The 15,073-nt window shown below is 39.0% G+C and overlaps 1 protein-coding gene across 1 annotated transcript in view; it reads right to left on the bottom strand.

Annotated features, from left to right (window-relative positions):
- Window positions 1-15,073, bottom strand: part of KCNH8 (potassium voltage-gated channel subfamily H member 8) — a 726,151-nt gene that overhangs the window by 232,039 nt on the left and 479,039 nt on the right. The window contains exons 6-7 of the mRNA XM_040433027.1: window positions 12,850-13,007; window positions 7,362-7,566 (exon numbers count right to left, since the gene is read on the bottom strand). Of these exons, the coding sequence (XP_040288961.1) occupies window positions 7,362-7,566; window positions 12,850-13,007 (363 nt within the window). The remainder of the gene's footprint in view (window positions 1-7,361; window positions 7,567-12,849; window positions 13,008-15,073) is intronic.

The following is a 15,073-nucleotide window of genomic DNA, read 5'->3' as shown; positions in this document are numbered from 1 at the left end:
ACGACGTACTGTGGGACAGCCACCGCCATAAGGCCTTTAAAACTATCCGTCTCCAACAGACGGAATGAGAGCATTTCAAAGGCAAGTAATTTAGAAATGCTGGCATTCAGGGCTAGGGATCGCGGGTGGGTAGGGGGGTACTTCCTCTTCCTCTCCATCGTTTGGGATATGGAGAGCTGAACGCTTGCGTGGGACATTGTGGAGATGCTTGGTGACCCAGGTTTTGGTGTTGCTGGCAGATCCTCTGTTTGTGGGGTGCCAGGTGGCACTGTCACTCCAGAGGTGGATGAAGAGGCCGCGACTGCAGCAGAAGAGGAAGCAGGAGGAGCCAGAGACCTTTCTTGGTTTTTAAGGTGTCTACTCCACTGCAGCTCGTGCTTTGCACTTATATACCAGGTCATGCAGGTTGTGCTCAGGTTGAGAACGTTTATGCCTCGCTTCAGGCTCTGATTGCACAGCGTGCAAACCACTCGTGTCTTGTCGTCAGCACATTGTCTGAAGAACTGTCATGCCAGGGAACTCCTTGGAGCTGGCTTTGGTGTGCTCGGTCCCTTGCTGCGGTGGGCAGTAGGAGGCGAACTGTCTAGAGGAAGGCCGCTACGCTTTTGCACCCTGCTCCCTTTTCTGCTGTGCTGGTGGCTCTGTGCGACCACCGCCTCTTCCTCTGAACTACATCGGTCACTCGCATGACCTTGATTCCATGTGGGATCGAGGACCTCATCGTCCTCCACATCATCTTCCACCCAGTCTTCACCCCTGACTTACTTGTCGGTCTGCACGCTTTCGAAAGCCCCAGCAGTTGGCACCTGTGTTTCGTCATCATCCGAGACGTGCTGCGATGGTCCTCCCATGTACTCATCTTGAAAAATAAGTGGTTGGGCATCGGTGCACTCAATCTCTTCCACTTCTGGGGCAGGGCTAGGTGGATTGCCCTGGGAAACCCTGCTAACAGAGTCATCAAAAAGCAGAATAGACTGCTGCATGACTTGGGGCTCAGACTGCTTGGCTGATTTGCAAGGGGGTGAGGTGAAAGACTGATGGACATTGGCTGCAGGGGCCAACTGTGGTGTTTCAGCAGGAGACTGGGTGGGAGACAATGTGAAGTAACTGGATCCACTGTCAGCAACCCAATCTGCTATCACCTGTACTTGTTCAGGCCTCACCATTCGTAGAGCAGCATTAGGCCCGACCAAATACTGCTGCAGGTTTTGTCGCTTACTCGCACCTGAGGAAGGGGTTTCACTTTTGCTTGTAGCTGGCACAGATCGACCACGTCCTCTCCCTGCAACAGGAGCTCCACTAGCAGCACCACGACCTGGGCCACGTCCCTTATTTGACGCTCTCATCATATTTTTTGAATTTAGGATCTTGCCCTAAATAGGTGTTTTAATTAATAGTAAAAAAGAACGACAATATGTAAAGGGTGTATCTCACACGGCCTGAACCAGACTAGGCCTCAATTAAAGATTTCTTTGCACAAAATGGCTGTATTTCAAATGGCTGTATTTCAAATGACTGATTCAAACCCCTGTATGTAGGGGGGTATCTCACACGGTCTGAACCTGTGTAGGCCTGAAGTAAATATATCTTTGCACAAAAAGGCTGTATTTCAAATGGCTGTATTTCAAATGCCTAATTCAAACCCCTGTATGTAGGGGGGTATCTCACACGGTCTGAACCTGTGTAGGCCTAAAGTAAATATATATTTGCACAAAAAGGCTGTATTTCAAATGGCTGTATTTCAAATGCCAAATTCAAACCCCTGTATGTAGGGGGGTATCTCACACTTTCTGAACCTGTGTAGGCCTGAAGTAAATATATCTTTGCACAAAAAGGCTGTATTTCAAATGCCTAATTCAAACCCCTGTATGTATAGAGGGGATCTCACACGCCCTGAATCAGTGTAGGCCTGAAGTAAATATATCTTTGCACAAAAAGGCTGTATTTCAAATGGCTGTATTTCAAATGCCTAATTCAAACCCCTGCATGTATAGGGGGTATCTCACACGGTCTGAACCTGTGTAGGCCTGAAGTAAATATATCTTTGCACAAAAAGGTTGTATTTAAATGGCTGTATTTCAAATGCCTAATTCAAACCCCTGTATGTAGAGGTGGTATCTCACAGGGCCTGAACCTCTGTAGGCCTGAATTCAATATTGGTGCACCAAAAGTGGGTATTTAAAATCTCTGAATGTAACCCAAATGTAATAAGGGTGTATCTCGCAATGACATCTGCATGAAAGGCTGCCAACAAAATTTTTGAAGCCCAAACGACTGTTTGTTTAACAACTGAATTTGACAGCAGTATATAAGCCTGTAATTTCACACGTGCTGATGCTGCAAGGCCTGAAAATTGTGTTTTTTGTCAAATAAGTGTGTTTTTCAAACCCCAGAAAATGATGGGTGTATTTCTAGCTTAAATTGCACACTGACTAATACAGATGTTGTAGATTGCCAAAAAAGTCTTTTTTTGCTAACAGAATCTTAATGCTGTATATATTGAACTTGAATTTAACACTTGCAGATCTGGCAAATACTGTTTTTTGAAAAATAAATATATGTGTTTTTCAAACCGAGAAAATGATGGGTGTATTTCTACCTTAAATTGCACACTAACTAATCCAGATGTTGTAGTTTGCCCCCAAAAATGGTGATTTGCAATGTCCCAAAAGCTCAGATGCAGTGCTGGTGCACTGAGCATGCATAAAATGGCCGCCGCCGCCACCCACCTAACTATCAGAAGTCTAAAAGTTAGTATTTTTGGTCAATGAGCTCAGGGCAGGGTAAAACGATAGTGCCCTGCACCCACACAACTATTTTTCTGTAGATTGCTGAGTTAGATTCTCTCCTATGCTCTCCCTAAAATCACAAGTCCAGCAGCATCCTCTCCCTACACTTGTAACAGCAGAGTGACGTGCAGCGCTACGTGACCCAAGCTTATATAGAGCCTGGGTCACATGCTGCTCTGGCAAATCACAGCCATGCCATTAGTAGGCATGGCTGTGATGGACTCTTGGGGCAAGTAGTATGACGCTTGTTGATTGGCTGCTCTGCAGCCTTTCAAAAAGCACCAAGAAAGCGCCGAACACCAAACCCGAACCCATACTTTTACGAAAATGTTCGGGTTCGGGGTCCAAAAATCCTAAAGTTCGGTACGATCCTGAACTTTACAGTTTGGGTTCGCTCAACCCTAGTTCTGAACCTTAGCACAACCTGCATGATTAGGCATCTACATGCGAGACACGGGCTGCAGTGGAGTAAGCACCTTCAAAACCAAGAAAGGGCTCAGGCCCCTCCTGCTCCCTCTTCTGCTGCTGCCTCGGCCTCTTCCTCTGCCTCTGGAGGAACGTTGGCACCTGCCACCCAGCAAACAGAGGATGTGCCACCAACAACACCACCTCCGTCACCAAGCATCTCCACCATGTCACGCGGAAGCGTTCAGCTCTCCATCTCACAAATATTTGATAGAAAGCGTAAATTCCCACCTAGCCACCCTCAATCCCTGCCCTGAATGCCAGCATTTCGAAACTACTGGCCTTTGAAAGGCTGTCATTCAGGCTGGTGGAGACGGACAGCTTCAAACAGCTCATATCACTTGCTGTCCCACAGTACGTCATTCCCAGCCGCCACTACTTCTCCAGGAGAGCTGTGCCCTCCCTGCACAACCAAGTATCGGATAAAATCAAGTGTGCACTGCACAACGCCATCTGTGGCAAGGTCCACCTAACCACAGATACATGGACCAGTAAGCACGGCCAGGGACGCTATATCTCCCTAAGTGCACACTGGGTAAATGTAGTGGCGGCTGGACCCCAGGTGGAGAGCTGTTTGGCGCACGTCCTTCCACCGCCAAGGATGGCAGGGCATCATTCTTTGCCTCCTGTTGCCTCCTCTTCCTACTCGGCTTCATCCTCCTCTTCTACCACCTCCTCATCCGGTCAGTGATAGACCTTCACCACCAACTTCAGCACAGCCAGGGGTAAACGTCAGCAGGCCGTTCTGAAACTGATGTGTTTGGGGGGCAGGCCCCACACCGCGCAGGAGTTGTGGTGAGGTATAGAACAACAGACCGACGAGTGGTTGCTGCCAGTGAGCCTCAAGCCCGGCCTGGTGGTGTGCGATAATGGGCGAAATCTCGTTGCAGTCTGGGACTAGCCGGTTTGACGCACATCCCTTGCCTGGCGCATGTGCTGAATTTGGTGGTGCAGAAATTCATTCACAACTACCCCGACATGTCAGAGCTGCTGCGTAAAGTGTGAGCCGTCTGTGCGCGCTTTCGGCGTTCTCATCCTGCCGCCGCTCGGCTGTCTGCTCTACAGCGTAACGTCGGCCTTCCCGCTAACCGCCTCATATGCGACGTGCCCACCAGGTGGAACTCCACCTTGCACATGCTGGAGAGACTGTGAGAGCAGCAGCAGGCCATAGTGGAGTTTCAGCTGCAGCACGCACGGGTGAGTCGCACTGCGGAACAGCACCACTTCACTAACATGGCCAGTGGTGATGACGTCGTTATCAGCGTTACAATACCACTTCTATGTCTCCTTGAGAAAACACTTAGGGCGATGATGGAAGAGAATGTGGCCCAGGACGAGGAGGAGGAAGAGGGATAATCTCTAACACTTTCAGGCCAGTCTTTTAGAAGTGGCTCAGAAAGAGGATTTTTGCAACAGCAGAGGCCAGGTACAAATTTGGCCAGCCAGGGCCCACTACTGGAGGAGGAGGAGGAGGAGGATGAGGAGGAGGATGGGGATGAAGCATGTTCACAGCGGGGTGGCATCCAACGCAGCTCGGGCCCATCACTAGTGTGTGGCTGGGGGGATACGGAGGACGCAGATGATACGCCTCCCACATAGGACAGCTTGTCCTTATCTCTGGGCAGCCTGGCACACATGAGCGACTACATACAGCAGTGCCTGCGCAACGACAGCAGAGTTGCCCACATTTTAACGTGTGCTGACTACTGGGTGGCCACCCTGCTGGATCCCCATTACAAAGACAATGTGCGGTCCTTAATTCCCTCACTGGAGCGTGATCGGAAGATGTGCGACTACAGGTGCACGCTGGTAGACGCACTCCTGAGAGCATTCCCGACTGACGCCGGGGGACAAGTGGAAGCACAAGGCGAAGGCAGGGGAGGAGGAAGAGGTCGCCAACGCAGCTGTGTCAGCACCAGCACCTCAGAAGGCAGGGCTAGCATGGCCGACATGTGGAAAAGCTTTGTCACCTCGCCGCAACAACCGGCCCCAACTTCTGATATGGATCATGTTAGCAGGAGGCAGCATTTGAACAACATGGTGGAACAGTACCTGTGCACATGCCTATACGTACTGACTGATGGTTCTGCCCCATTCAACTTCTGGGTCTCCAAATTGTCCACATGGCCAGAGCTTGCCCTGTATGCCTTGGAGGTGCTGGCCTGCCCTGCAGCCAGTGTACTCTCTGAACGTGTATTTAGCATGGCAGGAGGCATCATAACAGACAGATGCAGCCGCCTGTCCACAGCCAACGTGGACAAGCTCACGTTTATTAAAATGAACCAGGCTTGGATCCCCCAGGACTTGTCTGTACCTTGTGCAGAATAGACAGTTCTAACAGCCTCAACCATCCATCCTTGTACTCAAGTGCACTTATTCCTTTTTTTTTTTTTATATGTCCCAATATTTTTGGGGATACCCCTATGTAAAAATGCAAAATAACACATCTGTGTTGGCTACCTATTCCTCCTTCGCCACCGCTTCCACCTAGACCGCCACATGAGCCTACACGGCCACATCCACCCATTTACCGCCTTCTCAACTTCTTCCTCCTACATCATTCCTAATTTAAATTTTTTTATGGTCTATGTTTTTTAATTCATTTCCCTATCCACATTTGTTTGCAGCGCATTTGCAATGCTCTTAAGCACATTTTGCTGCCTTTTGCAGCCCTCTAGCTCTTTCCATGACATTTTAACAGCCATTTTAGTGCTCAAAAGTTCGGGTCCCTATTGACTTCAATGGGGTTCGGGTTCGGGGTCAAGTTCGGGTCCCAAACCCGAATAAATTTTTGCAAGTTCGGCCGAACCTGCCGAACCCGAACATCCAGGTGTCCGCTCAACTCTAATCACAAATTGATGTACATTAATGCTGTTGCTCCATTCAACATCAATCAAATCCTTCACTTAGACTTTGGTGTTATGTCTCAATACCAATTTCAGCACAGTATCTTGAAATTACCAAATCTAAATACACATAAGCTATGGATATGATGAAAATGGATATAGCTATTAAGAAAAGAGACGTCTAAATGTGTGGCATGTTTTCAATATTCTAATAGTTTATTGAAAGGATATTCTGCAGAACTCCACTGATTGCATAGATCTGTTAAAATGTAATAAAATAACTTTGGTTCATGATCCCTTAGTAAACTTCTTAAAAATTTTTTTACATTAAATGTAAAACTTGACAATTATAATTAAAATTTTTCCCAAAAAAATTAAAAAAATATTAAACAAATTTTTATTCTTGGTGCTATATTATATGAGCATTATTAATACATCTATATACGGTATATTTCAAATTTAGAAACACCCCCGACCCCACCAAAGTAATACATTGTTTCTGGGGACAATAGAAAGCAACATAAATATATAAAAGTAGGAATTTTAAAATTGAAGTAAGCATTGCAGTGGGTAACAGACTCAATATGTGCCAGCCTTAGAGACTTTATTGGATAAAGGACATAATCCTTTTATCATGTTTTGCTAAACACAGACAAAACCCAAATGACAGAGCCATGTGCAAAAACCCCAGGAAAAGATGTACATAGTCCCTGCTCTGTACTATGTATACATGTGTTTTCTGGGTTAAGCCCTGTTATAGAGCTCCCCCCGCCCCCCTCCAAAGTAATGCATCTATATATTTTTTGTTTAATTTATATAGAATATAACAAGGAAAAGAATTTGCTTGCCTTCATATGAAAGCAGAGGCATACAGAGGTTGAGTATTGTCCAAAGACTTCTAAGGCAGTGGTATTATGGTTTGGTGTAACTATAAATTATAATAAGACAGATTATGGTGAGTTCATGCATAGCTAGAAGTTTACCACAAGGTCCTAGTTATACAGTATAAAGTAAGTTGAGGCTTTATAGTCAAGGGCACAAAGAACTCTTCTTATAGTTTCAGTAGAAAACTAAATATGTACAAAATGTCATATTCCATAGGTGGGGTGGAGACATATGCATATAAACACATCCATTATTTTTGATATAGAGGATGATAACAGGACCCTTATAATACAATATGTTTAAATATAAATTGTATTTGCTAAATTAGGGCATAAAATTCAAGGTTACATAATATTTTTATTTGCAAGTGTCTTACCTATATCCCAGGAGAGTGGGTTTTCTTCCATTTCCATCCTGCCAATGACATACCAAATACAAGCCATCCAATGAGCCAGAAGAGCAAACATGGACATAAGTAAAGTAAGGACTATTGTGCTGTGCTGGGAATAGCGATCCAACTTCTGAAGAAGACGTAAAAGTCGTAATAATCTGATGGTTTTCAAAAGATGAACTAGAGAAACCTACAGAGTAATCATAGTAATGATGTTAACATATGATTGTATGCTTTCTATACATAACTGTCTCTAATCTTGCAACTAGAGATGTTGAGTAGTGAAAAATCTGCAAAAAGTACATTAGATTTTAATATTCAAAAAACTAAAACACTAAGTTTCTTTTTCAATTAGACAATGAACCATGCAGAGTATAACAATGGACAAGTAATATACGATGTTAGTAATAAAGCCTATTTTTACCGATTTATTGACTATATATCAAGAGACCATTTTTGAACTTTACCTTTTAAAGCTTTTATATTCAAACATTTTTTTTTTTAAATGTATAATGTAAATTGCTTAGGGTCTGTTCCCACTGATTCAATCAGGGTTTCCAAAATTTCTCAAGTAAGGGGGTTATTCTTGCCATCTAATATGCCATAACACCAACGGATGCCTGGCAAATCGTGAATAAGAGCTGCTAAGATTTGTCGGTATCAATTTTCAAACAGATCTAGTATGGTTGTTATGATTCCGTTATACATGGAAACCATGACACTAGTGTGAACACAGCTTTATATTAGTACATACAGGATATGGAATTAACTTGAAACTAGGAAGATGTTATGGAAACCGCACAATGAAATGCCATGAAACACAAAGTAACTGACAAAGGAATAACAGAGACAAAATAAGGAATGATTAGAAGTGGAACCTTCTATGAAGCCTGTATACATGCTACTAAGTAATAGCATACATACAACAAAAAGCCTATTTATCTTCATTTAGTTGAGTTTAGAACATTTTTTAAGTACAATCTGACTTAGAATTAGGAAACTGTTAAAATATACTAAAATAGTATTTGAATTTGAATTAAATTTTTGAGCATTGTGGTATGGGGTAACTCCATGTTTTATGTATTCCTGGGAATGTGTAAAATTATGTATTTGGTCTTTTGATTGCATGATTTGTGATGGTGACAGAGAGGTGATATTGTTATTATTACATAAATATTTTGTGAAGTCTACCTATCACTTAGATACACAAGAATTAACACTCTGTAAATGAAGTTACCCTTAAAAATAATGGAAAATTAGCAGATTATATAAAATATAATTTATTAGTTTTTTTGCTTTAGGCCCTATTTTTTCATGAGGATCTATTTTTTTATGTATAGGTGCATTTTAAACCGATACTTAAGTAACTATTGATTTTATAAATGTAAAACATGATATTTATATATTACTCTGGCTATTACAATATTCTAAACATTAATAAAAAAAATTTAAGCTGTCTAAAAATATTAAGAAAAAGTACATACAACGCTTAAAATTATATAGATGTTTAAATTGTTTAATTTTTTTGATATATTTTTATGAGCTGACAGAAGTTTTTTCTTTTTCTGTTTTTAAGAATCCAAAAATAAACAATGAAATTTGTAACTAAATTTAATGCCAACTCTGATGACTTTAAGAACAGGATGCAGATGCTTAAAGAAAATGATAGGCCCTTTAAAATAAAGTGGAGAGGTAAAGACTAACATTTGGCATTCATTCCTTGGTGCATACCAGGTTGTCCTTTTGTGGGCATATGCCAACGTCATTGATAGAAGGCAGCAAAGGAAGCATTGTAAAAAAAAAAAAAAAAGAAAAAATATATATATATTTTTTAATGTGTTGGTTTTAATATCTTAAAAATGTTTATATTACAAATCATGGCTACATTAAAATTTTAATTTACTTACTGACATAGTTTTGCACTTTTAAGGTGTTCTGGCATCATTTATGCTAATTTCAAAATAGCTTCTGTATTTTATTCAATTTTCTTTTTACAATTCCTTGAAATTTGACTTTGTTTACTTCCTATTTTGTTTTAATAGTTCTTCTATTGTCAATTTGATGTTTCTATACATGGGTAATGATTAAGTAATCAAAAATGAATTATGTTAGATTTGTGCACTACTTTTATGACACCAAGCCATGAGGATAAAATTATCAGATGTTTTTAATTGGTGCCATTTTTCTTAGCAATTTCTACAAATTATTTGGGGAAATGAAGGTAACTTTAAACCACTAGCATGGCTATGATTTGACAATAGATAAAATATTTTGTAGATTATTGTATGTATTTGTCTTCGTAGAGCATGGCAAATTTTGTTTCTTATAAACCAAGGTTAACTATCACTCACTTGAGCTTAGTGTTAACTGCTATAAAAATATATGTCCTGTTTCTTGATGCAAACCTTTTGTTTAGAATCAACAAAGTACTGACAATGAAGATTAAATATGCAGACTTTGGTATAAAACCATACATATTACTTTATATTGCAATTATCTTGTTGTAGATGATAATCACATTTGGCGATACTTAGCCTACATACACTGAAGAGCAAAAGGGTAACAATGTTTTGAACTTTTGACTTTCAGGCTCCATATCTCGCCATCCACTACAGCTTTAAATGTGAGACTACCATCATTTTATAGACAATCATCTTTGCTATCTTATACTTAAATTGGACTTACAACTATTTAGCATATGATTAGTTATACAGATTCTTGTCATGTAACCTCCTAAAATTCTAAATTTGAATTTTTATTATTTTGCTGGTATTCTGTAAATCCACCTTTGACTTTTACCACTGCCTGAATCCTGCTGGGCATACTCTAGATCAGATTCAAGCATGTCTCGACCAAAATCTGTTCCCAGGTCTTTTCTACATATTCCGAATGTTGGTGCATACTGGTCGACTCAATTCTGTACAAATATAGCTTTTTTATCAACTCTACCCACAAGTATTTGATTGATTTGACACCTGGGGACTGTGTGGGCCAATCCAGCACCTTTACTTCATTGTCAGTGAACCATTTTTTGCCAATCATGGCGTATGCTTCGGGTCGTTGTCAAGTACTCGAGTGTACAAAGTAACTCATCTTGTATGATACTCACATATAACTTAGCATTGAGACCACGATTGAGCCTGTACAAGTATCCAACACCTTTGGCTATGAAACAATCCCATATCATCAGTTTTCCTCCACCGAACTTGACAGACACTTCCTTCAATTTTTTGATCATTTAGCCCCCTTTTCCGCTGTATCTTCCAGACCCATTTGAACCCATCAGAGCTTAGTCTATTGACTTTTGTCTCATCTCTCCAAAACAACTGTTTCCAATTTTCTACTGTCCACTGTTTGCCAACTTGAACTGACACTTCTTATGACAATATTGAAGTTAAGGATTCTTTACCTTTTTTATGGCCATCATTCCAGACTTGCGTAATGCATATCGCATGATGCACATCGCAAGAAGAAAAAGATTGTTCCACCATCGGGAGCAAAACAGTAACAATGCAGTTACATGGAAAGAATCTGCATACCTAATCATATGCTAAATAGTTGCAAGTCCAGTTTATGTATGAGATAGCCATGAAGATTGCCTATAAAATGATGGTAGTCTTACGTTCAAAGCTATAGGGGATGGTGAGATATGAAGCCTAAAAGTCTAACGTCCAAAACACTGTTACCCTTTTGCTCCTCAGTGCATATATGAAAACTAAAAGCACAATTTATATGTGCCTCTAAAAAACTATTTAGCATTTAAAATTTTTCATTACATAAATTACAATAATTAAAATGCAATTATAATTTGAACTGTCTAAACGTTTCACTACTTAGCACCATGTGCACTTCAGTATACAATGGGGACACTTCTTAAGAAAGTTCAGTAATTCAGAATATAAATATCTTGACAGGTACCAATTTGGTAGCCATATACAGTAGATGTGCATATTGTATGACAGTCACATAAAATTTAAATGATCTCAAATCAAAAGATATTACCATTAGTATTTTTTGTTATTCTGAGTATTTTTCTGTTACCTTTCTTATGCCCATTTAAATGGTTTTCCCACAGTATATGCCATTATTGTATGATAGATGCGGGTCTGACTGCTGTTACGCTTGCCAATCAACTCACTGGATTATTATGTGCCAGGTTGCATTCAAGCACATATTAGATTGATAGTTGGTTCTATTCTAGTCATGTGATATTTTTACATAGGTGCAAACTATCTCTATTCACTCATTGTTAGCAATCTTGGTATAGCACACTAGGGGGCAGAGGACTCCTGTTGTCTTGATAAGAAGGAGTACCAAAATTAAGACCTAAAATCTATTAAACACTTATGGCATATCCTTTTAATATGCCTTAAAGTTCTAAGATGATAAAACTTGCATACATATTGGCATCTCTTTCAAATTTTCTATAAAGTAATGTTTTTATCGTTGCTTCCTTGTATTAGTTATCTCAATTTAAAGTTAGCGAGTAGAGTTGGAGCTGTGTGATCAACAGAATTTGCAAAATATGATGACTCATTTGGAGGTGCTAAATGATATGGTAAGTTATTATTTCTAAATAGTTAATAGAATTGATTATATGTTGCCAGAACATCCTTAGCAGGGCAAAACAATGTGTCAATAAGTGAATAGCACTTCTGTGCAGTGGATATCATACAATAAACATTGTGCAGTAAATTAATGTTTCAATGAGTGCTAAAGATTAAAAAATCTTAGTAAATCATGAATGATCTACACATTGAAAAATAGACTCAAACAAGATACACAAATGAAAAATAATTTTGCCATGCTCTAGATATTTATGTATATGAAAACTGTTTAAACATGCTAAACTGTGTAAAGAATAATTCTACTTCCATATATTAATTTAGCTGTCAATAATCAGCATTTACTACTGTTTGATTTAACAATAATTATGGCTAAACAAAGCTGCATGTCTAGACTAACTAAAATTATCTGTAAGTCAAATTGCCCTTAAAAAATGTATTAAAATATATGCTGCTTGAAGCATTAGAAATAAAAAAAATTGCTAAAGTTAAAAAAGATGTTAATATGGATGAATATTTTGTGTATTATACAGTATTTGAGATTTAAATGCTTAGAGAACTAAATTCTGAATATATAAGAGTCCACAAGCAGCAAATTTTTAATCCTATATGTATAAAATGTAGGCCACCTAGGGTAACAAGATACAAACATAAAGGCATGGAATATGCATCTAAAGGTATGGTGAAAGGGAGAAGATAAAGTGAAGCGTTGGTAAGTATAAAATTTATTTGAAGAAAGGAAAGGATTATATATAGGACTATATGTAAAATGAATCAAAGTAGCATATTTTAGCTGAGGAGGTAAATAAAAATTATACAACATATTACAAATTCATATACCTAATAAATTAAGGATCAGAATCCTGTAGGCTGGTATTTAGCTCTAAAAAAGAGATGTAACTACTTACCACAGTGACATTAAAAGCATAAAGGAGATCAAAGGGAAGAGCAGCAATTAAATCAATGACGAACCAAGTTGTAACATAGTGGATGCAAATAGATCTTGCTTTAAATATAACTTGGCCCGACTTGCTGACATAGGTTGTTCGGAAATTTAAAATAATATCTGCTTGGCAAAAAAAAGAAATAGGAAAAAAGACAGATATGACATATTATGATAAAGAAGATATAAGTAAAAGTGGTAAATTGTAAAAAGAAAACAATTAAATAAACAATTGAAAAAATACAATCCTATAGAACCTGGAAATAAAATATAAATCTCTTGCCCAGTTTTAGGCAATGAGCCTGTACAGAAGGAGATAGCACTGCATATGCTATGTGGTTCTATACTGTTCAGCAGTAGTCCTTTGTGTAGCCATATTATAGAAGTTTTCTCCCCTAGAAACAATGCTTCTAGAGTGGAAATGCCCATATAATAAGCCATCCAGAGGAACATGCCACAATTACTTTTACCGGTTGCATAAATTCTCTATGTGCTGCCATAAGTTATGTCTTCAGAGTTTGTAAGTTATGTATTCAGAGTTGGTAAAAGAGAACTGGTACTGGCACATTAGTGGCAGGCCTTTAAGAATGCCTAGGGAAGTACAAGAAGTCAGCAAGTAGAGTCACAACTAGAAGAGACAGATACAGTCAAAGTAGCAAATAAGGTGTAAATCCAAAGTCAGGTTAGTGACAGAACCAGGAGACTCAGCAGCCACAGAGTTAATCCAGAAACAAGATAGTATTCAGTCCACCAGGAAAGTCAATATAAGCTAGTACAGTAGCTAAAGGGTTAATCCAAAAGCAAGCCAGTAGTCACATCACCAGAAAAGTCAATAGTATATTATATAGTATAGAGCCCTGATACAAACAGAATCATAGGCAAGTTAATCAGGAACCAGCAGTATTAAATCCCCAATTTAGCTATGGGATTAGACACAGAGTCAGAAGCCTGATTGGTTTGGCTAATTGGCATAGCAACCCAACCAGCACAGCAATGCATAGTGGTTTGGCTGGATGAATTCCTGACAATGTGATGTATAATTCATATAATTTCATTATAGGAAGTATCATTTTTACACTAAACGCAGTAGTTATTATATAAAATTAGCAAATAGTATACACAATGTAAAAAACAAACATGAAAAACATATATAGGTATAGGTCACAGGACCTAGGGTGACTTCTAATCATTCATATTTTGAATATATATATTTAACCACTGTATAATATCACTATTATTGATACTATGCAAGTTATACATTATGTGTCAATATATTTTTTGCCTATTACTGTAATTAATAATGAATTGAGTAACTTGATTTGATTGCCACTTGTTTTGTTGTGCTTAAAAGTTGCATTGGGTTAACAATACAGGATGAACTGAGCTTTTGTCAAGTGAGGCATGAATTTCTACACTGAATATATATATGCCAATGTTATGCCCAGATTATGACTAAGTCTAATGCATTTTTGCCATAAAGTATAGGTCTTTACTAAGGTCAAGGTAATAAAATAAAAAGCAGGTATGTTTAAATAAAAGTTGTTTTATTTTGTAATAATGAAATTACTACTTCCCAAATGTGAGTAGCATTGTGCACTAAATATAAGAAAATCCACAGATGAATTGTAAATGATGGCAATATTGCATGTTCTCTAACTTCTTCAGCATCAAGAAAAGTTCAACCACCTGCAAAATTAGTTTGTGTACATATATTTTCTACCATCTCGTAACCTGAATGGATAACAGCTGAGTAAATAAGCATTGCTTCGGCTGCATTGTAAACTGTCATCAGATTATTTAGTTATCTCAAGAAAGAACAATAATATGGCATGTTGCTGAAAGGTAATGTTTGGTTATTTTATCTTTTTCCTTTGTTTATTCATGCTACAATATAAAGGAAATGAAAACTATTCAGAATAACTGGACGCAGATTCAATGTGTCCAGTGATGATAATTTATTCAGTTTTGACTGTAAATTGTAAACATTTTTATATAATACATTACAAAGGTGTTCTATTTGAAAATTTAGGCTTTATTGATTTAATAATACAATGTATGATTAGAGATTAATTTAACCCCTTCCTGACATATGATGTACTATTATGTTATGGAAGTCAGTGACTTCCCGCATTTTGACGTAATATGGTGATTGGTCAGGCACCGGAGCAGTGCGCGCGGATCACTGCAGG

This window comes from Bufo bufo, chromosome 5, assembly GCF_905171765.1.
Source record: "Bufo bufo chromosome 5, aBufBuf1.1, whole genome shotgun sequence".
NCBI lineage: Eukaryota > Metazoa > Chordata > Amphibia > Anura > Bufonidae > Bufo > Bufo bufo.
Note: the sequence above shows the minus strand (reverse complement) of the source record. Positions and strands in the feature narration are given on the sequence as shown.